This window comes from Canis lupus, chromosome 29 (genome assembly GCF_011100685.1).
Source record: "Canis lupus familiaris isolate Mischka breed German Shepherd chromosome 29, alternate assembly UU_Cfam_GSD_1.0, whole genome shotgun sequence".
NCBI lineage: Eukaryota > Metazoa > Chordata > Mammalia > Carnivora > Canidae > Canis > Canis lupus.
Genome location: NC_049250.1, coordinates 30034085 through 30057631, shown reverse-complemented (window position 1 = coordinate 30057631; position 23547 = coordinate 30034085). Strand labels below are relative to the sequence as shown.

The 23547-nt window shown below is 33.8% G+C and overlaps 1 protein-coding gene across 4 annotated transcripts in view; it reads right to left on the bottom strand.

The window, feature by feature from the left end:
• Positions 1-23547, bottom strand: part of LOC111093154 (zinc finger protein 385C-like) — a 477561-nt gene that overhangs the window by 231129 nt on the left and 222885 nt on the right. For 3 of the 4 annotated variants that reach the window (XR_005381161.1, XM_038579627.1, XM_038579626.1), the window contains exon 6: positions 22225-22298. Coding sequence is in view for 3 of the 4 variants with exons in the window: in XM_038579627.1 (XP_038435555.1) it covers positions 22225-22298 (74 nt within the window). In the remaining variant the exon portion in view is untranslated. Of the gene's footprint in view, positions 1-17115; positions 17286-22224; positions 22299-23547 lie in introns of those variants that run through there. The other variant, XM_038579625.1, reaches the window with a different exon arrangement.

The window sequence follows — 23547 nt, the reverse complement described above, 5'->3', positions numbered from 1 at the left end:
GCCAAGGCAACAATGGCTCAGCCTTGAAATCAAGCTTGGAAATTAAATGCCTTAGTGCCAATAATTGGGATGCGTTTGGAAATTTGGAATGTGAATTACCAGAGTTGAACTGTTCTTAATAGCATTTAAGCATTTTTTTAACTCCCCTGATATCACTATAAATTACTTACCTAAAACTATAATTTAAAAATCACTCCCTTCCTAGGCAGATTCCAAATAAAATTTGGTAACAGGTTTATTGAACATTTTGAACTCAGTAGGGCACAAACACAAAAATCAATTAGTGCATTCTAAGTGTCTATAATGTGCTAAACTCCATAGGAGGCAGGGCAGGTTCTATGAAAATGAGTTAGGCATGACCCTAGGCCCAGAGACTTTAAACTTGGTAGAGAAAATAAAACCATGAGTTGCTGGAATTGTAATATAAAGTAGAACATGATATGTGACAAGACTTAAAATCTTACATCCAAGCTACCATATGACTTTAAACACCATTAACTTCTTTTTGAGTTCAGAAGAGAGGAGTTGTTAGAGGTTGAATTTATTATACTCTTTCAAATATTGATTTGTGGTCATTTTATCAAATAAAAAGAAAGCACATAGATTTACTAAAAGGAGACTGTTTCTGAATAGCAGCATTACAAACTGGCATCTTAAAGGATGTGCAAGTAATTTAACAATTCATTTGCTGAAACCTTTTGGCTAACTAACCTGGATAAATTTTATTTTTTGATCATCAAAGGAATTTAAGCCTAATAGTGGGATAACCAATTAATAATGGATGGCAGTCAATATTTCTAATGCAGTGGCTGTCAATATTTTAATATAGTTTTTTTTAATTTTGTAAAATTTATTATATTTAGACTACTTACAAAAAGGATTGTTAACATAATTCTGTATATTTCTCGTGTAACATATCATGGAAGCCTTTCTTCTTCCTCCAAATTGACTATTTTCTGAATAACTTAATTTTCAACTATTGATATTATTTTGTGATTACTTATGTACTTTGAGAATCATGAGCAGATGAGTCTCTTATCTTTCCAGACTATATGTGTTACCTTTTAGCAATTAAATTATGTAACTCTGTGATCAAATTATAGTTTTAATTATTCATTTTTCACTCTACCTCAGTTTACCTGTTTAAAATAAAAAGAATTACATAATATCATCTTTATATGATGATCAGAAAAATATGTAAACTACTGCAAAGAATTAAAGGGCAAACTATATTTCTGGAAACAAAATCTTCTCTTTGGAAGATTCTCAGGAGATTTAGAATAAATTGTCACTTTAACAAGAAAAAAAGCAATAAAAACAAGAGCAACTAACAAAGCAATTTGGATCAAGCTTTAAAAACCAAAATCTAACAAAAAAATATCAAAATAAAGCTCTATATAGTTAACTTTTTCCAGAGATGTGATTATAATACAATGGATATTGTTTTCATAAATGTTACATATGAAATTTAAAATATCGTATGTAAAACTATTTTAATAGATTTTACATGCCTTCCAATTTTTGAAAAAGATTTTATTTATTTATTCATGAGCGACAGAGAGAGAGAGAGAGAGAGGCAGAGAGAGAGAGAGGCAGACGGAGAAGCAGGCTCCATGCAGGGAGCCTGACATGGGACTTGATCCAGAGTCTCCAGGATCACACCCCGGGCTGCAGGTGGCGCTAAACTGCTGTGCCACTAGGGCTGCCCCGCCTTCCAATTTTTATATTATTTTATTTATTAATATATACAGGCATCATTTTGACTTATTTTTTGCACAGAAACAACATTCTGTAATTTACTCCTGATTTCTATGATTTTAATTACAATATTTAAAATAGAATATTTATTTAAAATATTTAAAAATATTATTTATTTCTATAAGTCTTACTTTCCACTTATTTTTTATTTTTTTAAAGTAATCTCTATGCCCAACATGGGGCTTAAACTCAACTCCAAGATCAAGAGTCCCATGCTCTACCAACTTAGCCAGGTAGATGCCCCTATATAAGTCTTAAAGTGTTTGTGTATGCATATGTGTGTAATGTTATAGAATATGTCAGCTGAACATCAGTGATTATTAGTGTCATTATGATTACCATCAATTTCATTACACTGCTTTGTCCTAAATACAGGGAGATGCATTATTTGGAGGCTTGAAGCCTAAAGGCAGATTTTGCTAGCGAAAGATGAGTTCTGAATATTATCACAGCTGTTATTTGCATTCATTTTCTGTAGGTTCCTAAATGTTGCTACTGGGGAGCAATAAAAGGGAAGTGTTTAATATTGCTTAGTTTTTGCATTGTTCCTAGGAAGACATGGGCTTAAAATCTGCATCTCCATCTCTGAATGTGGAAGCTTGGGAAGTTGTTACAAACTAGATCTAAACACTATACTGGACGAATTTTTGCAAGAATATAAAGATAATCCATTAATTCATCTGACACACAGAAATGTTTAAAAAACAGAACTCTTTTAGTTATTTTATTTAAGTTTTAATTTAAATTCCAGTTAGTTACCATATCGTGCAATATTACTTTCAGGGGTACAATATAGTGATTCAATATTTTCATACAACACTCTGTACCCATCACAGTTGCACTCCTTAATCCCTCTTTTATCCATCTCCCCTGCCCACCTTCTTTCTGGTAACCATTAGCTTCTTCTCTATAGCTTTATAGTTAATAGTTGATTTCTTATTTTTCCTTTATTATTATTATTTTTTTAAGAGAACGTGGCACAGAAGGAGAGAGAGAATCTTAAACAGACTCCATTCCCAGCCTGGAGCCTGATGTGGAGTTTGATCTGATGACCCTGAGATCATCACTTGAGCTAAAATCAAGAGTTGGACTCTTAACTGACTGAGCCATTCAAGTGCCCCTGAAATTACTCATTTTTTTAAGTCAATTTCCTTATTGATCTTCAGAAGAGTCCAATCACCTTTAAGTATAGGTGCTATATTAATTCTCCTTTCGTAAGTAATAGAAAAGATATAGGTTGTTATCAGCAACAATATCACCTATAGAAGGTGATTCTATCACCTATAGAAACTTCATAGGTCTAAATTTTCTTGCAGTTTTATCTGAATTAGCCGGAAAAGTGAAAAATAAAAGAAAGATAATAATTCTGTACATGTTGCTATTCTTTTATCTTGATTCTGAGACAGCTGTTATATGTAATCACTGACCAATCAGCGCCTTACTATGGGTCTTCAAATCTAAAAGAAATGTCATATTCAGTGAACTATCTGAAATTAAAGTCATTGATGTATAGCATTAATTATGCTGCTAACAAATAATTTAGTTAATTTAATACCAACATTTATTATAATCTTGTATCTTTGGTTTACTCTGGAAATGCTAAGTGTTATTACTGATCATAAATTACTATCTAAAAGAATTTCTAAACTGATTTTATAAGAAGTGTTGATTGTTATATTTCTCATAAGAAACCATTTTTTCCATTCTTGTGTTTTAAGAATATAGCACTTTAAAACAGATGTAATAAATCTGAAAACAAAACTGATTCTTTTCACATTATGACTTGCATGTTCAAGCCTTAAGGAAAAGTTCTCAGTTAATAAAATATCTTCCCTTTAAGCACCAAAGATGCTTTACAAGTACTCTCATTAAATATTATATTACCCTTGTGTGGAAGATGATGGGTATTATGATGACATTTCTTTTAAGATAAAAAATAAAATCCAGTCAAAGGGATTCTAAATGATGCATTCTTCTCAGACTACAGGTCAGGGTTAGAATTAAGATAAACTTCATTTACTTCCAGTTTGTTTTGTTTTGTTTCAGTCCATTTAACTCTTGACACCTTGTAATTTGGTTATTGACCCATAATTTTCTGGTATAATTGTTTTTAGTAATTTTTATCCCCCCAAATGATCATGAAAAAATAAAATAAAGCTAAATAAAAATAAACCCTTTATTTTGATGTACTATGGATGAACTTCATACTGTTTGTGAATACAGATTTAAATGATGGGTTATATACGTAACAAAACTTTTATTGTAGTTTAATTTTTTTTCAAGAAAATATGTTCCAAGTTACCATGCTAACATCACAATGAAGTAGTAATTGTAATCTACAGCATTGGTCATGAGAACTATTGTTTAGTTTACTCAGCAGCTATGAATAGGGAGGAGGATTTTTAATTTGAACATTACATGAAACAAAGAAGGAATCAGTTAATAATGGCTTTGGTTTCAGGCTTTCTTGGGACACATTTATATGATATTTCATACTTTAAAGGGCTTAAACAAAGGTACAAATAATACTACTATTTTCTAAGAGTAGTGGGTACTTACAGAGCATTCAGTCCCACAATTTTTTAGATTGAAATAATGGCAAGTATAGTGTAAGTACACTTTTTGAGTCATTTATCAGTCCAAGGCTGCACAATACTATAAAGTCCTTGACATGAAATACTATCAAGGAACTTGTACAGATATACCTATATGACAGGTAAACAAAATTCATCAGGTTTTATATATATTTCTTGATCTGGCTTCTGAAGGTTCAGATTAATGTGCTGTTTATATTGATGTTTCTGAACTAAGGAATAAAAACAAACTTTGCTGCTCTTAGAATATAAAACTAAAAAAAAACACACACACACAAAAACCCTTTAACCTTTACTTTCTAAATAATTTATCAAAAATGTTGATGTTAATACTGAGCTTTTCATGTGATCTCAGAACACTTAAATTCTATTATATTGGGTTTATTAATGTGGTCCTGCCTCTCTGCACTGTGATTTCAGTAAAATGGGAGACCACCAAAGTACTCAGTGACATAGATTTTAATGTTATTTTATCAAATGCCATTAGCAAGTCCCTGGATGATTTTTAACAATTTTATTTAGTTATTCATGAGAGACACAGAAATAGAGGGAAAGGCAGAGACACAGGCAGAGGAAGAAGTAGGCTCCATGAAGGGAACCTGATGCGAGACTGGATCCCAGGACTCCAGGATCTATGCCTTGGGTGGAAGGCAGGCGCTAAACCCCTGAGCCACCCAGGGATCCCGATTGGTTTGATAATCAAAATTACACCTAATAGTTTAACATCCTAGCTGCTAGCAAGAGTATACGTTTGCTAGTAAAGTTCTAATAATAAACATTCAGAACTTTTTAAAAAAACATTTTATTTATTTATTCATGAGAGACACAGAGAGAGAGGCAGAGACACAGGCAGAGGGAGAAGCAGGCTCCATGCAAGGAGCCTGATGCAGGACTCCACCCCAGAACCCTCGGGAGCATACCGACCCGAAGGCAGATGCGCAACCACTGAGCCACCCAACTGCCCCCATTCAGAACTTTTCTAGAATGCTTATTTTAGAAAGTATTTTTCCTTTTTCTCAAATTCACCATTACTATTTGTCTCTCTCAGATTTGTCCCAGAGAATAGGGTCAAAGAATTCAAAATCTTTTCTCTTACACTTCAGGTCTGCAGTATTTTAGTAAAGCAAATATAAGGTATCAGCAATCGAGATTGTATATATATATTCTCACCAATTTAATTTCCATTAGAAAGTAAAAGTTGATAAGTATGATCTTTTTAAAAATATATATAATATATACATATATATGCATATATATATAAATATGGATATAAAAACATAACACTCTAGCAACCTAGTTAAGTTTCAAGAATTTGCATTTTCTTGACTGATACTGAATTTGAGCACCATCTATACTGCCCATTTATTTAATGGGTTATGGTCTTTTTCTCATGAACATGTAACGTTCTTCATATATTACAATTATCTTTGCCTCTTGCCTTATGATTACTTCCAATGTCATCTCTAACGTGCCCTATGTTTATATCTTTTGCCAGACAAAATTCATACATTTCCAATGTTAATGCCCAGTGTTAGAGACCACTAATTGTGCTGCCTTGCTGTGAATTACAGTTCCCAAAACAGCTTCCCAAAAGAGTTGTTGGTAAAGCAGTATTTCTCAAAATAGTCCATTAACTCATTTCCTTTGCTAAAAACATAATAATATTTTTAATGCAAGTTTGAGCATGATGATCTATTTTAAAATCCTTCAATGGCTTTTCATTGTTATTATGAAGGCTCAAATTCATAACTGTTCACGAATTCTGACTCGATCTGCTCCCCAGATAATGCTCCAGCTTCTCACAGAACTCTTTTCTTTACTCTCTGGTCTATCACCTGCTCTCCTCCCCTCAGAGCCTTTTCTCCCAACTCCCTTACTTAGGCTTCCAACTTAAATACCACTTTCTCAAAGAAAACTTATAGTCCCTCTCAAACTTGGACAAGTACTTCACTCAACTCTCTCAGAACACTCTCCCCCTTAAGACTTTATCTCTCATCCCAAATGGAATTGTCTAATTATTCATGCAATATCTTTTAGTGATTTTGTTTCTTTTATACTATATGTATAAGGAAGGGCAGGAACATCATCTGTATTGTGCATTCCTGAATCTCTTCTGCTAGCATGAAATTTAGCACATGGTCACTATTCAATGGAATAAATAAAGGGATATTCAATGTTATGCAACAGGAAGACCAATCAGATTAAGGAGTGTACTGCAGGAATGTTGAAGAGACTTAATATTCAAACTTGCATTTTGGCTTTCAAAGGAAAGGGCTTGGGCAGCCCCGATGGCCCAGCGGTTTGGCACAGCCTTCAGCCTGGGGTGTGATCCTGGAGAATCGGAATCGAGTCCCATATCGGGCTCCCTGCGTGGAGCCTGCTTCTCCCTCTGCCTGTGTCTCTGCCTTTCTCTCTCTCTCTCTCTGTCATGATTAAATAAGTAAAATCTTACAAAAAAAAAAAAAAAAAAGGAAAGGGCTATAGTGTAAGCCTACATTTCTTTGACTGCAAGTCCGAAAGCCAAAAATGAAATAAAAACTGCTTTGCCATAACTGACTTGATAGTAAGATCTGGCCTTAACTGAGGTGAATCAATCTATAGGCTTTATTTGTCTCACATAAAGTGTGAATATCCACACACAGAGGAACAAAACTGTCTCATATATAGTATATGAACTGCATTCCCTTTCAAAAATCAAAGAAAAATATCTTAATTTTAACTAACTCACCTCAATGCCCGAGAGTTTTAGTTATGGTGTTTTGAGCCTGTACATAGAATTGTGTAACCTTGTTTACACTGTCATTTTTTTCCCCAACCATTCATCTTAATATTTCCAAGAAGTGCTCCAGGTAATAAATTTTAAAGAACTTAAAAAACTGAAGGATAATGTGTGGGGATGGAAGACAGGTGGGCAGGGTTGAAACAGGACTGGGTTCCTTCAACCGCAACTCCTCAATCAGGGAGGTGGGTAGAATTAACCTTTTCACACTAGGTGGCCTAACATTCTGCCTCTATACTTTGATGGAGATCCTTTTGTTTTTATTCTTTGTGAGTTCTGATAGGCTGTTCATCAATAACACCATTTTCTTGTATTATACTACATTTACTTTACTTGAAATATTTTCAGGAGTATTTCTAAGGGAAAATGTGGAATATGAATCAGTAACAGCTAGGTTTCACCACTTACCTTCAGAAGCTATTTAATACAGTAATCTGATTTTCTAACCTGGTATATAGGCTTTTGAGAGTCATTATTAATCTAACATAAATAATAGATATTCTATTGATAAGGTTATCTTTCCTTTACAAATATCTTCTCTGTCCCAACTTTTTGACAGATGCACTGAATTCTATATTTCTTTATTGTTTTCAGCCAAAAAATATAATAGGTATTATCTCCATGTTTACAGATAAGGAAATTAAAAGTCAGAAAGACTAGCTAACTGATTTTCTGAAGGTTCCAACTTCAGTTGGAACAGAGAATATTGTAACTTCAAGAGCTATCTCACCTAAAAATACAATTTTTTTCCAATATTAGAAAATGATAAAAATACTACTTAAATATTAGAAAATACAAGTGAGTCTAGTTCCAAAATCTGTTAACAACAAATGGCAACATTCACCTCTATCAAATAGTTCCATAAAGAAAATATTTTAGCCAGAAAATATGCCGTAATGCACCTATTATCACATCCCATAGTAGACTCAGAGCTCAGTGACAAGATATCTAATTTAAGACACAAGAGTATAAACAGAAATGATCCATAGGTAATGCTATAGATGATGGGCTCTAGAGTCAGTCAGATTACATGGATTTCAGCTCTGCATTTGCTATTCACCACCACTGCAAATTGGTGAAATTAATGTTTTGTTCCCTTACCTGTACACTGGGGGTAGTAACTGTCTCTATGACACAGGCTTGTTCTTAGGATTAAATGAAACAAGGAAAATGCTTAAAACCATGATTAACACCTAGAAGTATTAGCCACATTGTTAGCTTTGGTGAATTTGTAGTCACTTAAAATAAGTGCAGTATCCATGAATATCTATTAAAGCAATACCATTTACTTAATCTGAATCCTTCTAATGTAAATGCAAAACTAGTAAGGTCATAGAGATTTATTTATGGCAATTATTTGCCATAATTATTGTGTATTGAATATTTTCATTAATAAAACATCCTTATCACATTTTAAATGACCATTAACCAAGGACTAATATGTATACACAAGGAAAAAACATATCCAGATATAAAAAAAATTCACTTGATTTCATAAATGAAAAAAACCTATACATCTGATTTAGTAACCTTTATATTCATGTCCTGATGAAAAAAGCATTTGTTTATTCTTGCAATTATTTCGAATCATATGGAATATTAGGTCCAAATATCTTCAGTTAAATGGAGTAAAGTAGAAGCAACATGGACATTTAACTGAACATCATACAGTGTTTGGCTATGGTTTGAAATCAGCTTATCAAAAGTTTCTTATGTCTTTGAACATTCTGTCCATAGTGGTATGATTCACACAAACTTTGATGCATACTTATATTTAGATGAAGTTCAGTATTCTGCTATTTAGCAAAGACCTGTAAGTTCTTTGAAATTTGCCTTGTTCAGAAAATGATGCTATTCATCATCAACATCATTATGTTGAAGGATCACTGGGAATAAGTGATGTTACTAAATGCTACTAGATTTAAAAGGTAGTTTTAAAAGGGGCTCTGCCCTTGAAATGACTGTATTTCAGTATCCTTTTCATTAAATTTAAGATTATTGTCCATGGCAAAGGGAAAAAATGTTGGATCATAACACAATATTTAGGTTAATTTATTTTAATCCTTCTCAAAGAAACCTTGACCTTGTTTTCATATCTAATTTCAAAAAAATGTTCAAAAAACATTTTCTTAATATAGGACATAAATCTAGAACAAACTCAGATGATAACCTCAGACAAATCAATTCACCTCCCTGAGCTGCAGTTACCTCAGCTTAAATAAAAATTTATTTAATCAACCATTTGTCTTTCTTCATTTTTTAATTAATTTCTTCCCTCATTTATAAATATCTGAGTAGTTATAAGGTACCATGCACTTCTAGAATTCTGGGATACTTGACAGAAAAAAAGATACCTGATGCTTTCATTCTATTGGGGATAATAATAATATCAAATTGATATTAACTTAATACAGAGCAGATAAGGTATAAGTATGGAGAATAATCTATCTCTGCCCCCAACCCCAATACTTTTCTTTCTTGGTTTTCTGATAGTTTTCTTCATCCAAACTTTTACATTTGTGATTGGATTTAGTTCTTTATGTACTCGAGCCAAGGAACTGTCTTCTAGCTCACGTTTTTAGTCAGCACTTGAATAAATAAAGTAATGAATGATGCAGAGAAGGTATTCAATTCTAAGACTGAAAATCGGATTCTGTCCAAACAAGAACACATGCAAGAATGATATATATTCACCTATCAAACCAGTATACTCTCTGTGTAATTTTTGATAGAGTCTAAAACAAAAAGGGATGAATTCCAAAGTCTGATTTATGCTACACCATTAAAGACTCACTCTTTATTTTGTCAATAGATGGTATTTTATATCAGACACCAAATTTAACAAGAATGTGTTTCTTCTCACGATGGTATAGAATATTTGAGCAGCAGTCTTGTCTGCAATTTGGAATTCAACACTGAGTAGGTGAAATATCCTCTTTCAGATAAACTGATATATTTATCAATATATATTTAATTGTGATTATTTAAAAGATTAAAATGGTGCCAACTTATCAGGATAATTTTATTATGATGCGTGCTTCAGTGCATCCATCGTTACTTTCCCTTTGAAAAAGAAAGCCATATACTATACTAACAGGCAAAATTTAATTAAAAATGGTGAGTTAGAGGGACACCTGGGTGGCTCAGCGGTTGAGCCGGGATGTGATCCCAGGGTCCTGGTATCGAATCCCACATCAGGCTCCCTGCAGGGAACCTACTTTTCCCTCTGCCTATGTCTCTGCCTTTATTTTTTTAAAGGTTTTATTTATTTATTCAATAAAATCTTTAAAAAGATAGTGAATTATAAAATATGCAATAAATTATGAGCTTTATAAGACTAACCCTTGGTTTCACTGGTTATCTTTATACCTGTTCTATTCTCTACCTTATTTTGTGTGTTCTATTCTTGCCTATCTTCATATTTATTTTCTTCTGCTAGCTTTGGGTTTAGTTTGCTTTTCTTTTTCTAGTTTCTTGAGGGGTAGTCAGATTACTGATTTGAGATCTTTTTTTTTAATATAGGCATTTATGGTTATAAATTTCTCTGAACAGGGATCCCTGGGTGGCACAGCGGTTTGGCGCCTGCCTTTGGCCCAGGGCGCAATCCTGGCGACCCAGGATCGAATCCTACGTCGGGCTCCCGGTGCATGGAGCCTGCTTCTCCCTCTGCCTGTGTCTCTGCCTCTCTCTCTCTCTCTCTCTGACTATCATAAATAATAAATTAAAAAAGAAAAAAAAAAGAAAAAAAGAAAAATTTCTCTGAACACACACACACCTGTACTCCATGCTACAAGTGTTGGTATGCTATGTGTTCATTTGCTTTCATTTTCATTTCATTTTCCATTTTTACTTGTGATTTCTTCATTGACCCACCACTGGGTAGGTAAGAATATACTGTTTATTTTCTACATATTTGAGAATTTTCCAGTAATCCTTTCGTTTTCATTTCTATTATCCTGTTGTGGTAAGAGAAGATATTTTGAATGATGTTTACCTTTTTAAATCTATTGAGACTTGTGCTGTGTCATATATGATCCATTCTGGAGAATGTCTTGTGTGCAAGTGAGAACAATGTATACTCAGCTGCTTAGGTGGAGAGTTCTATATATGCCTGCTAGGTATAGCTGCTTTATGGTGCTGTTCAAGTCCTCTATTTTTACTGATCCTCTGTCTATGCATTCTCTCCATTACTGAAAGTGGCTTATTGTTCCACTTATTGTGGAACTACTTCTCCCTTTAATTCTGTCAAATGTTTACTTCATGTATTTTGAAATTCTGTTATTTGTGCATATTGTAATTAGTATACTATTTGATAAAGTGATCCTTTTATCTATATGTAACATTATTTTTTTGTCTTTGTAACAGTACAGTCATCCCAAATCTCATTTTGTTACTATTTGCATGAAATATCTTTTTCTATTCTTTCATTTTCAAGCCATTTGTGCCTTTTTTGTAGTGAATTTAATTCACTTCTCACTATATAAATAAAGATCTATTATTTTGTGGTTTTATTGTACTTAACATTCTAAATTCATTACAATCTAGTTCAGTTTGATACCAATTTAACTTCAATAGCATACAAAAATGCTACTTCCATATAGCTCCACCATAACTCGCTTCATACCTTTGTTGTATAAACTTATCTGAATAACATTTTGTGGACAATAGTACATATTAGTAATTATTTTCATTCCTTTGTCTTTTAAATCTTATAATAAATTAAAAGTAGAGTTATAAACCAAAAATACAATATTGGTATTTATGTTTTTCCATTACTTACCTTTATCAGAGATCCTTGAATTACTAACTAGTGTCTAGAGTCCTATCATTTCAACCAAAAGGACTCTATTTAGCATTTTATTTAAGGCAGATCTAGTGATAATTAACTCCTTCAGCTTTTATTTATCTCAAAATATCTTAATCTCTCCCTCAAATTTGAAGGACAGTTTTATAAGTTAGAGAATTCTGGGATAGCAGATTTTTCGTTGTCTTCTTTTAGCACTTTCAATATGTCATGCACTATCTTCTGGCTTCCATACTCTGATGAGAAATCAGCTGTTAATCTTTCTGAGGTTCCCCTTATATATGATGAGTCAATTCTCTCTTGCTTTCATGATTAAAGGCAATAGTAGTCCATTTATTTCAGGACTTTCAATATTATTTTTTGTAAAGACTGTATTCCTTACCATGTATGGACAATGAAATCTCTGTTTCTTAGCTTTTGTGCAGCTAGCATTTTGCCAGAGATTTCCTTGAGCATCAGGAACTAAAGATAACAAAACAAACAAACAAATAACACCTCATCCAGCTTTTGCAGACTGGCTGAGTGCCCAGACACTCCTTCAACATTTAGCCAGGCTTACACTGAGCTTAGAAATCAGATAAAGGTGAAATATTAGTGTTCTCAGGTACTTTTTGAGAATGTCTCTTGCTATGAACAAGCGCATGAACTTCCAAACTCTACCATGTAAAACAGTGCTTCGAATGTTCTAATTCCTCAAAGAAATACTTCCCAGCTTTTGCTTCTGGGCCTTAGGCAATCAAAGCATACTACAACCTTTTGTCCCAGGCATCTGTGAGTTGTCATTCCATTTGCAATGTTTCCAAGTGATTCTCACCATTTTTCTGGCCCAACGTCTGAGTTGGATGAAACAGAGACAAATGCCTTGTGTTAGTTTTCTATATAGGTTAGAAGAGATACATGCAATAATTTGTGGAAAGAGTGTGCTCTGCTTCTTCTGGAACCAGGGAAGAGGGTTCTGCACTGGGAAAGCAGGCTTCTTTCTTCAAGACTGGAGGGAGCATGGCAAAGCCAAGTAAAAACACCACAAAGCTTTCCTGCTATTTTGAAGTTGCTTTTTTTCTTTTTTCTTTATAAGATTTTATTTGTTTATTCACAAGAGACACAGAAAGAGAAGCAGACATAGGCAGAGGAAGAAGCAGACTCTCTGCAGGGAGCCCAATGCGGGACTCGATCCCAGGACTCCGAGATCACGACCTGAGACCCTGAAGTTGCTTTTTCTCTTAATTCATTATTCAGTTGGTTGCTCTGCACTTTTGGCCATTTTCCAGAGTTCTGCAAAGGTGCCCCGAATAATTTTTGCTTACTTTTCAGTGTTTCTGTGAGGGAGATGAGAGCTTAGAGCTGCCTACTCCACCATTTGGCTGGCACAATATTTTATTTTTAAGAAGAAAAGCTGAGCAGGAAAAAAACACGGGAGACTCTAGCATTAGAAGGCAGCTCCAGCCAGAAGGCACGGTGACAGTCAGCACATATGACTTGCTCAAATGTGTTCTTAAGACCAAATATGGTACATTGTACTTTAAGACAATATTATGGATTTTAGGGGAGAGTAAATTAACGTTACTTTTGGATTCTGTTTGTCCATTACTCTGAGTAAATTAGCCTGGTATAAATTCTGTCCTAGCGATACAAACTTTATTTTGATTATGTTGATGGGCTAAAGACTATCTGTGAATTATTTAATCCAATAATTCGTTTCCTGCATGTACTTAGTCTGATATATTCTGTTTGCCCCTCAGATTTACCCTACACTTGGGTCTCTGACGATTAACTTGTATAAACTACATCAAAGGAGGTACTCTGGCTCCTGGTTACATTTAGTCAATAGGGAAGTCCTTCTGAAGACCCAAGGGAACAGATAGTAGAAATTTATTCCCTTGCTCCTTTACTTTCAGTTTAGCTCTGTCCCTCAACCAAATGAAATTTTAGTTTCCAAGTTAGCCTTCTCTACTTCCTTTTGAGGTTCCAGAAATGCTCTCTTCCCAAGCTCAACAGAAAGAGCCAGGGCGGAAAACAACCACTCTTAGTAGCCTGAGAGCTCTGGCTTTCTTATGTAGTTTTCTTATAACTTGCCTACTTTATATTAAGTCCCTTTATTAAACCCTCCTTCAATTATCCTAATTTTAACTTGCTGTCCAGCTGAGACCATGACTGATAAACATACTGAATACAAGTCTTTGAAACTTAATATTTCAATTATCCATAAAGATAGCTTCAGGAATAAAAACATCTTTTTTGTCAAAAAAGATAAATACCCAGCTTTCATTTTAGGAGAGCCTTATAAAGTTGTTTAGTAACAAAATGATAAAATGCATTCTAAACCTCACCATGACTACCATGACTATACATCCTCTATCTCCCTAAATGCAAATGCATCTAATTAAACATTTATATTTATAGCTACACTGTAATTATATTATCCATAGCTGTATCTGCTGATTTAACAAGATATACTATACACTGCTAGCATATTAAGAATTATATCAAATTAATAAAATAATTGCATTTTCCTAGTTGAATAGTATATAGAAATACCTGTAGAATATACTTTGTGTAAATGATATTATACTTTTAAACAGTAATAAAAATCTATTAAACAAATATAGATTCAGGCATGTGGAATATTGCTTCTCAATTAAAATAAGAAGAAAGAAACAACTTCATCCTACGCTACGTTTTTTTAAGGTCACATAAGTTTATCTCACTTTAATTAGAATTTGAGATCCAATTTCAGGGTATATTTGGCAAGTTTAAAATCATACTTAAAATAAAATGAATATTTGAAAAATATCTTGAGATAATCATCTTAAAGTGTGTAAAATAAGATACAAGATTGTAACTGACAATTGTAATGTTATTTTATTTAAAGTAACTAGGGATTGGGTGCCTGGGTGACTCACTAGGTTGAACATCTAACTCTTGATTTCATCTCAGGTCATGATCTCAGGGTTATGAGATTAAGCTCTGCATCCAGCTCCCAGTTCATCCAAAAGTCTGCTAGAGATTCTCTCCCTCTCTCCCACTGGCTCTCCTCCTTCTCACATGCATGCACTTTCTCTCTCTCTCAAATAAAGAAATAAATCTTTAAAAGAATAAATTAAATAAAATAAGGATAAGCTGACTGATAAAATAAGGACAAATAAAAGTAATGAGCCAAGGAATAAAAACTAACATAATGTGGGTTTAAACAGTGTCTGAAAATAAATTGTAAGCTTAATGATAACTATTAAGACTCGTAATCATATAGAAGAATTAGCTAATAAAACTTGAGAAGGATACATGTCCAAGTGGAGTTCAGAAAACTGATCATTCTAAATTTTTCTGGGGTGTTTCTTGTATTTTATTTCACAGATTACAGATTTCTGAACTGGGTAACATATGCTTAAATTTTACTGACAAAATTAGGCACTGGTTGAAACGTAACAAAATATTAAAGTTTCAACTCACATTCTGAGTTATCATTAATTATTTTTCTCTGGCATCCTTCACAATGGATTCCCGCTTCCATTTTGGCAGTGTCTTTGGTAGGCCTGTAATTACAGCTATTCAGAAGCATGTGTAACTCCCCTGTAAGGTAGAAGTTTCCTTATGGGAAGAACCTAACTCAATTATCTTTGCTTGGCCCAGCACTGAACACATGCTTTGTACAGAGAAAGCAATTGAGAAATTGTTAAATTGAAACATCATGTTGCTAAAAGAGTAAAAAATAATCATAAAATAAAGACATCAAATCTATTATTTTTGGAATATTTCACCATTTATTTAATATCCCTATCACTTGCCAGAAATAGAACTGACCTACTGGTACATGAGAGAGAACAGTGGGTTTAAAATAAAATGACAGATGGTAATTCCTCCTCGACTAGTATATCATTCAAAAAATGTAGATAAATCATAGTATTTGATTTGCTGAGATGAAATTCCTTTACTTCTAAAATTAAGGAATCCAAAATTAGAATGTGACTGAATATTCGCAAGACATTTGCTTTGTGAGCAACATATATATAAGGTAACATATATTAATGAATGTGAATCAATTCATAACATTTTAATTCAAATACATGCACGTTGAGGTCATATATTACAGGTTTGTGGTAATATTATGACCTATGTATTTGCATGCTTAGCATATATTACATGATACTGTTGACATTGCTAAAGTTAAAATCTTGACAAAAATACAAATACATGAATCTGATTAAACTGCATGAGAGCAGTATGTGTATCTAAATGTTGGGTATATAGGGAGACCTGGGTAACTCAGTGGTTGAGCATCTGCCTTTGGTTCAGGGTGTGATCCCAGGGTCCTGGGATCAAGTCCTGAATTGGGCTCCCCACGGGGAGCCTGCTTCTACCTCTGCCTGTGTCTCTGCCTCTCTCTCTCCATGTCTCTCATGAATAAACAAAATCTTTAAAAGAAATAAATGTTGGGTATATATATCAGAATTAAAAATGAATTGTTTTAACTTGCTTTAATGGAATTCATTTTTAATAGATAATCTAGAGGTACTTCCAATACTGATTCCTCTTATCAAGGGTAGTACATAGAGAACTTATACGTACTAAAAACACTGAAAAACCTGTTTTGACTATCCTTCACAAAGACTGAATTTTCAATATGAATTTTAAAAATCAAGGTTTTGTTTTTTAAGAACCTACATTTTGTATATTTAACATCTAGTTTCCCTTTATTCTTCAAACACGAACATACATTGCTTTCAATAACCACTTAGTAATATCCTAAATTAAAAGGGGATACAAGTAACTATTACATATTCCATATACTATTTATAGTATATTCTTCTCCTAGTGTCTGCCTTCTAGGACAGACAGCAATAATGTATGTACCTCAGAATTTACAGCTGGAACCCCAATTGTTCTTACCAGAAGTTAAATTTTCTCTGTCTGAGGAGACTTGTCATCTCTGAGTAAAATAACAACAGAATGATTTTGGGGGGATGGTCAGGCTAAGTTTTTATTTGTTGTTTACCAAGTGTGTTCTATGTTTGATGAAATAGATAATAAATACTGTTCTTACCCTCTCCATATCTGTTTGCCTCATATTAGAAAAAGAGGGATCTCAGAATATTGTGAAAAGGCTTTAAAATTATTTCCTCAATATTCTTGAAGAAAACTAGTCTTTAAATTTTTAAGCCTGCTAATAATATGTTTGTCTTAGTCTATTTGGGCTGCTATAACAGAAATGCCACAGTCTGAGTGGCTTTATAAGTAACATAAGTTAATTTCTCACAGTTCTGGAGGCTGATAATTCCAAGATCGAGGCACCAGCAGATTCAGTATCTGGTGAGAGCCCACTTCTGGTTCATAGGCAGCTGTCTTCTCTCTGTGTCTTCACATAGCACAAAAGGCAAGGGAGCTCTCTGAAATCTCTTTCATAAGGGCACTAATCTCATTTCTGAAGGCTCCATCCTCATGAACTAATCACCTCCCAAAGTTCCAATACCATTAAACTGGGAGTTATCATTGACATAGTAATTTTGAGGGAACACAAGCATTCAGTCTATAGCAATATTTTAAAAGTACAGCATATTTTTTAGGAAAAATCTCTTTAAGTAATATAAATTATTTTTGTGGAAAACAAAGAGCGGCTTCAAAAAGTGATCATTTACCTCTACAGTGAACACTGGACTTCCTGCTGAAGACCTCTTGCCTTTCTCCATTTGTGTGTGTCAGTGAGCAATTTTAAATGAGATAAAATCTAGTTCATATAAAAATACCACACTGAGCTCAAAGACCTATCAAGGCTGGATGAAATTCAAGTGCCAGTATCTAATAAGAGGACGGGATATCAAGCTAGCAGGTGAACTGCAGCCAAAGAGCTAATTGCCTGGGCACTGGAAGAATTGATCCTGTATTACTCCAAAGAGCCTAGAATACAGGAAGGACACAAGGAACAGAACACTAGTTCACTTGTTAGAAAAATAATCCTTTTATGGTTTGGGCAATTTAAACTCCCCTGTAATGGGAATTCTTTTTTTAATATAGGTGTCATAAAATACTTTCAGATGTTCACTGGCATCTACAGAACTCCTTTAAAACTATTTTAGGTTCACTAGATGCGAAGTAGATAAATCAGTACATAGAGTGCATGGGTCAAAACACATTTCTTGAACTATAAAAATGGGATTTTAACCAAAAGTATTAAACATCAAAGACTATTATTCTGCATTCACAGAGTGATTCAACAGATATATAGCTATATTATACAATATCTATGAAGGACTAGTGAGATGATGCTTTATTCTCATATATCTAAAATAGAGTCATGGCTAATTTACACAGCCATAAGCTTTCTTATAAATATGGACAAAAATTACCAGATCATGTAATATTGTTTAATCACTGTGCTGTATTCTATAAAAGCGCAGATGCATAAAATAGATACTGGATTTTGTCTTCGCTGCTAATACATATCATTTACATTAATTCCTCTGAGATATTATAAGTAGTTGTTCTGAAGGCATCTTGAATTTTTAAAAGTATTATGCGTAAAAGAACCAAACAATTAAAACAGCCTGAAACTCACTTCAGTAGCAAAAGTTGCAGACTTAATTCTCTCCGATGTCTAAAAGTTGTGAATTTAATTTAGTTAAACCACTGATCCACTTAATTTTTTCCCCAAAAAATGATAGGTAGCTTTAGTTGAACTGAACAAATACCCACTTAATTCATCCAAAACCATAGCCTATAAAAGAATTTATCTATTATTTATACATTTTCAGGAAAAAGAAGTAAATGCATGTCATTCATTGAGATGTAGGAAGATTGCTCCCTGTTACAGGCCTAATAGGGGTTTGGAGGAACTTTGAACCTACAGTGGAGTACAGCACAGGAAAAAAAAAAGATAATTCAACCCTTTAAGATGTCTTCTACTTAAGTTTGCTATATATCTAAATGTGTCTTTTAAGTGCCTGCTGCCTTCATAAGCATCACCAGAGCCTCTCACACACTCCACAGTCAGAAGGGGACTTCCCTGGACACTCAGGGCTTCGTGGGCTCTTTCACTCATTAAAAGTCCATAGGCTTCTCTAGTGGCAGCAGATTCTTCTCAAATATTTCAGCTTAAAAATGCCCTTAACCTTAAAGCTCTTCAAAGATTACCTATAAAAATCTAGAGTACTTAAAGAGAAGCTACTAGTATTTGTCTTTCATTAGGGCTTTACCTCTTTCTAATGTCCATATCTACTGGCCTGGTCTCTAGACTATTTTTCAATCCTTTATTTCCAGTATGCTCTGCTTAAAATTACTGTGGACACTTCAGGAACATTGTTGGGCACTAAATGCTTTCTTATAAACCACAAGGATCTTTAGAGAAAGGTTCCAAAGAGGTTTGTTGGCAGTTTCATAATAGAGAGTAAGTCATCTGGACTGTTCATCTGTTAAACGAATCCCTCAAGTTATTCACAGACACTAAGAGACAGCATCTCAGCCCACATTTCAGTTCCTCTCACTCTGGCACATGACTTCTCTGTTGTTACTCAGGTGCTAGCTTCAGCAGAGACTGCTCAAGATCCCACCCATCACAGACACCCAGCTCCTTCACTCTCCCTGGATGTGGTTATGCCTCACTCTAGGATCAAGACTCCTTTGAAGGAGCCAGGTAGTATCATCTGGAAGAAGAGCGCACTTTATGCCTCATAGAACAACTCTTTAAAAAAAAAGAGTGAGACTGGTATACAAATGATTTCCCATTCTCTCCTCTGCCTAACTATTTCTAGAGATGCAGTAGTTTCCTTTGCTTCTGTGAAGACTTCTTGTGAGATCGACCACTAGCTAACCTGTTCAGAAGCTGTGGCCAGTTCCATAATGCACTCCCTTAAATATATGCTCTTTGTCTTCCCTGTCTTCCCTTTAGAACTCTAAAGTTCTCTTCTCTCCTGCTTCCCTGGTATTGTGCCCCCTACTGAAGTGTTAGCACCTAAGTTTTGGCATGGGCTAAAAAGTGCACCCAAACAGTAAGTTATTTTTTAAATACATCTGCAATTTATTTATAGATTATATAATATATACTACTACACTCAATGAAAAGTATAAAATATACATAAATACTATGTGGATTTCACATTCCAATCTCTTTCGGTCCTTTTACTCAAGCCATTCTCAAGGTTTGGTTTCAATACATCATGTCCTAATATGTATATTATAGCTTATGATATGACTTGTACATTTCAGCTAATGGGAAGGAAATGAGAAGGAAATGATCAACACAACTCTTCTCATAAGCATGAATCAGAAGTCGTATACAAACCTTTCTCTCATGTCCCGTAACCAACACTTAGTCATAATGCTGTATCTAGATGCAAGAGAGATTTTAAAATTCAGTCTTCCGATGCATATACTGGCAGCTAATCTTTGAAAGCACCAAAAATACACAATGAGGAAGACATCCTCTTTAATAAATGGTGTTGGAGAAACTGGATATCTCCACATGAGGAAGGAAGGAAGGAAGGAAGGAAGGAAGGAAGGAAGGAAGGAAGGAAGGAAGGAAAAATCAAACCAATATCTTACACCATACACAAAAATCAACTCAAAATGGATGAGACTTAAATGTAAGATTGGAAGCTATAAGACTCCTAGAAGAAATTATACAGAAAAAGCTCTTTGATATTGGTCTTGGCACAATTTTTGGATATGATACCATAACCAAAGCAAAGTAAACAAGTGGGACTACATCATGTTAAAAAGCTTCTGCACAACTACTGATGTAAATGTAAACTGGTACAGTCACTGTGGAAAATGGTATGGAGGTTCTTCAAAAAACTAACATAGAAATAGCATTTAATCCAATAATTCCAATACTGAGTATTGGATAAATAAAAACACTAGTTTGAAAAGATATATGAACCTCCATGTTTATTGCAGTATTATTTACAACAGCCAAAATATAGAAGCAGCCTAAAGGTCCATTGGTAGACAAACAGGTAAGGAAGATGTGTATACACACACACACACACACACAGGGGAATATTACATAGCTATAAAAAAATGATGACATCTTGTCATTATGACATGAATGAATCTACAATTATTATGCTAAGTAAAATAAGTCAAATCAAGAGAAATAAATACCACATGATTTCACTCATACGTGGTACCTAAAAGACAAAACAAGTGAATAAACAAACAAAATGCAAAATTAGTCATAAATACAGAGGAAAAACTGATGGTTGTCAGTGGATGGAAGTGGGGAGAGGTGGGCAAAATAGGGGAGTAGGAGATACAAGCTTCCAGTAATAGAATGAATTAAGTCACTGAAATAAAAGGTACAGCATAAGGAATATAATCAATGATACTATAATGTACATATGTACATGTTAGTGGGAATGTAAATAGGCACAACTATTATGGAAAACAGTAGCTAAATTTTTCAAAAAATTAAAAATAGAACTACCATATGATCTAGCAATCCCACTTCTGGATATTAGTCAAAGGAATTAAAACCAGCAACTCAAAGAGATATCTGTACTCCTTTGTTCATTATAGCATTATTCAAAGAAGGCAAGACATGGAAACAACCTAAACGTCTATGAACAGATAAACCAATAAGGAAAATTAAGTATATATACACAGACAATGGAATATTATCCAGCCTTAAATAAAAAAGGAAATCCTGCCATTTGTGACAATATGGATGGTTCTGGAGGACATCCTTCTAACTAAAATAACTCAGGCAAAAAAAGATAAATACTGTATGCTCCCAGATATATATGGAATCTGAAATAGTTATAACCATAGAAGCAGAGAGTATAATGGTAGATAGCAGGATGTGGGAAGTGAGAGAAATGGAGAGGCATTGGTCAAGGGATACAAGTTTCAGTTATGTAAGATGAAGTTTTGGAGACCTACTGCACATAGCATAGTGACTGTAGGTAACAATACTGTACCCTATACTTGAAATTTGGTAAGAGAGTATATCCTAGGTATTCTTACCACATACATACACACACACACACACACACACACACACACACGTATGTGAAGTGGCAGATTTGCTAACTAGCTTGATTGTGGTGATTATTTCAGAATGTATATGAATATCATTCAAATCATCAATTTGTAAACCTTACCTATATACAACAACAACAAAAAAGCAATCTTTAGTTGAGAGAAGACATGCCCAGGTGAAATGTATAAATTCTTTTAATATTAAGTGAAAGAAAGTGAAATTATTATAAAGAAACTAAGTACCTCTACCATAATCTCCACCAACAACCCTTACACATACATATATTTTCCCAAGGGATTCCAACCTAAGTCCTATCAAGTACCTGTGTCCACTTCAGAATCCAGGATTTCTGGTCCTTATGTCTGGTCTTGATGTGGTTTCTTGTGGTCTGATAACCTACAAACAAACAAAAAAGGTAACTACAATGATTATTTCCAATGATTATTATACGTAATGAATAACACACAGTCAATGGTCCCAAACAGTTATAAAATCTTCCTGGCAGTCAAAACTGTGTGCTTTGACAATGGAGAAAGTGCCTTGGTGAACATATCTTCCATAAACTTGTTCTGCTGTTTGCAAGTAATGTCTAAACCATTTGTCTTTGCTCTCTGAACATTAATTTTATAAAACAGATTGGAAAACAAATCCCCCAATAAGAGTACCAGTGAATTGTGGAATGTGTTATAAATTATTCTGAATGAGAAAGGGGAAAAGGATCATTAGGGAAACACTGGTTCTTCCAAATCCTTTGGAAGGCACTATAAAACAGAGAAGAAATTAAAAAAAAGAAAATTCTGAAAGCTAGCTCCTTTCAAAGAAGTTAATCTAAAATTTATTTCTGTATTTCATTTTTAAACTTTCTCTTGCCCCAAATCAGGCAATATCAACATCATTTAAAGATTATACAATAACAAATAATTTCTCTATATATTACAAAAAAGAATTTAGAAACAATATATTATATTATATATATTAGAAAAATATATTTTCCATATATTAGAACTTATTATATATAAATATATGTTATAAAACATATATATTATATATTAGAAAATAGTAGAAAAACGACTTTAGAAAAACTCCATATATTAGAAAAAAGAATTTAGAAACAATTACATAAAGATTCTATACAAATAGCAAAAATATATAAAAACTACACAATGAAGGAGTGCCTGTGTGGCTCAGTTGGTTAAGCATCCAACTCTAGGTTTCAGTGTGGGTTGTAAGTGATCTTGGGATTGTGGGACCAGCCCCAGAACCACTCCACACTCAGCACAGTTTTCTTGAGGTTCTCTCCTCTGTCCCTCCCTCTGCTCATACTCTCGCTCTCTCTCTCTCTCACTGTCGCTCAAATAAATAAATAAATAAATAAATAAATAAATAAATAAATAAATCTTGAAAACTACAAAATCTAACTGAAACACGTACAAAGCCATAAATAAGTTGGAGGATATTTTTGGCATGTAGAAACAGCGATGGAGCAATATACATATCAAATTTTTCCAAATTAAACCATGTTCAAACAATCACAATCATAACAGTATTTCTATGGGCCTGTCCAATGACATTTATAAAAATTCATCTCGAAACAAAAATTCTAGAAGTATCTAGAAGCAAACCTACTTGAAGAAATTTTTGAAAA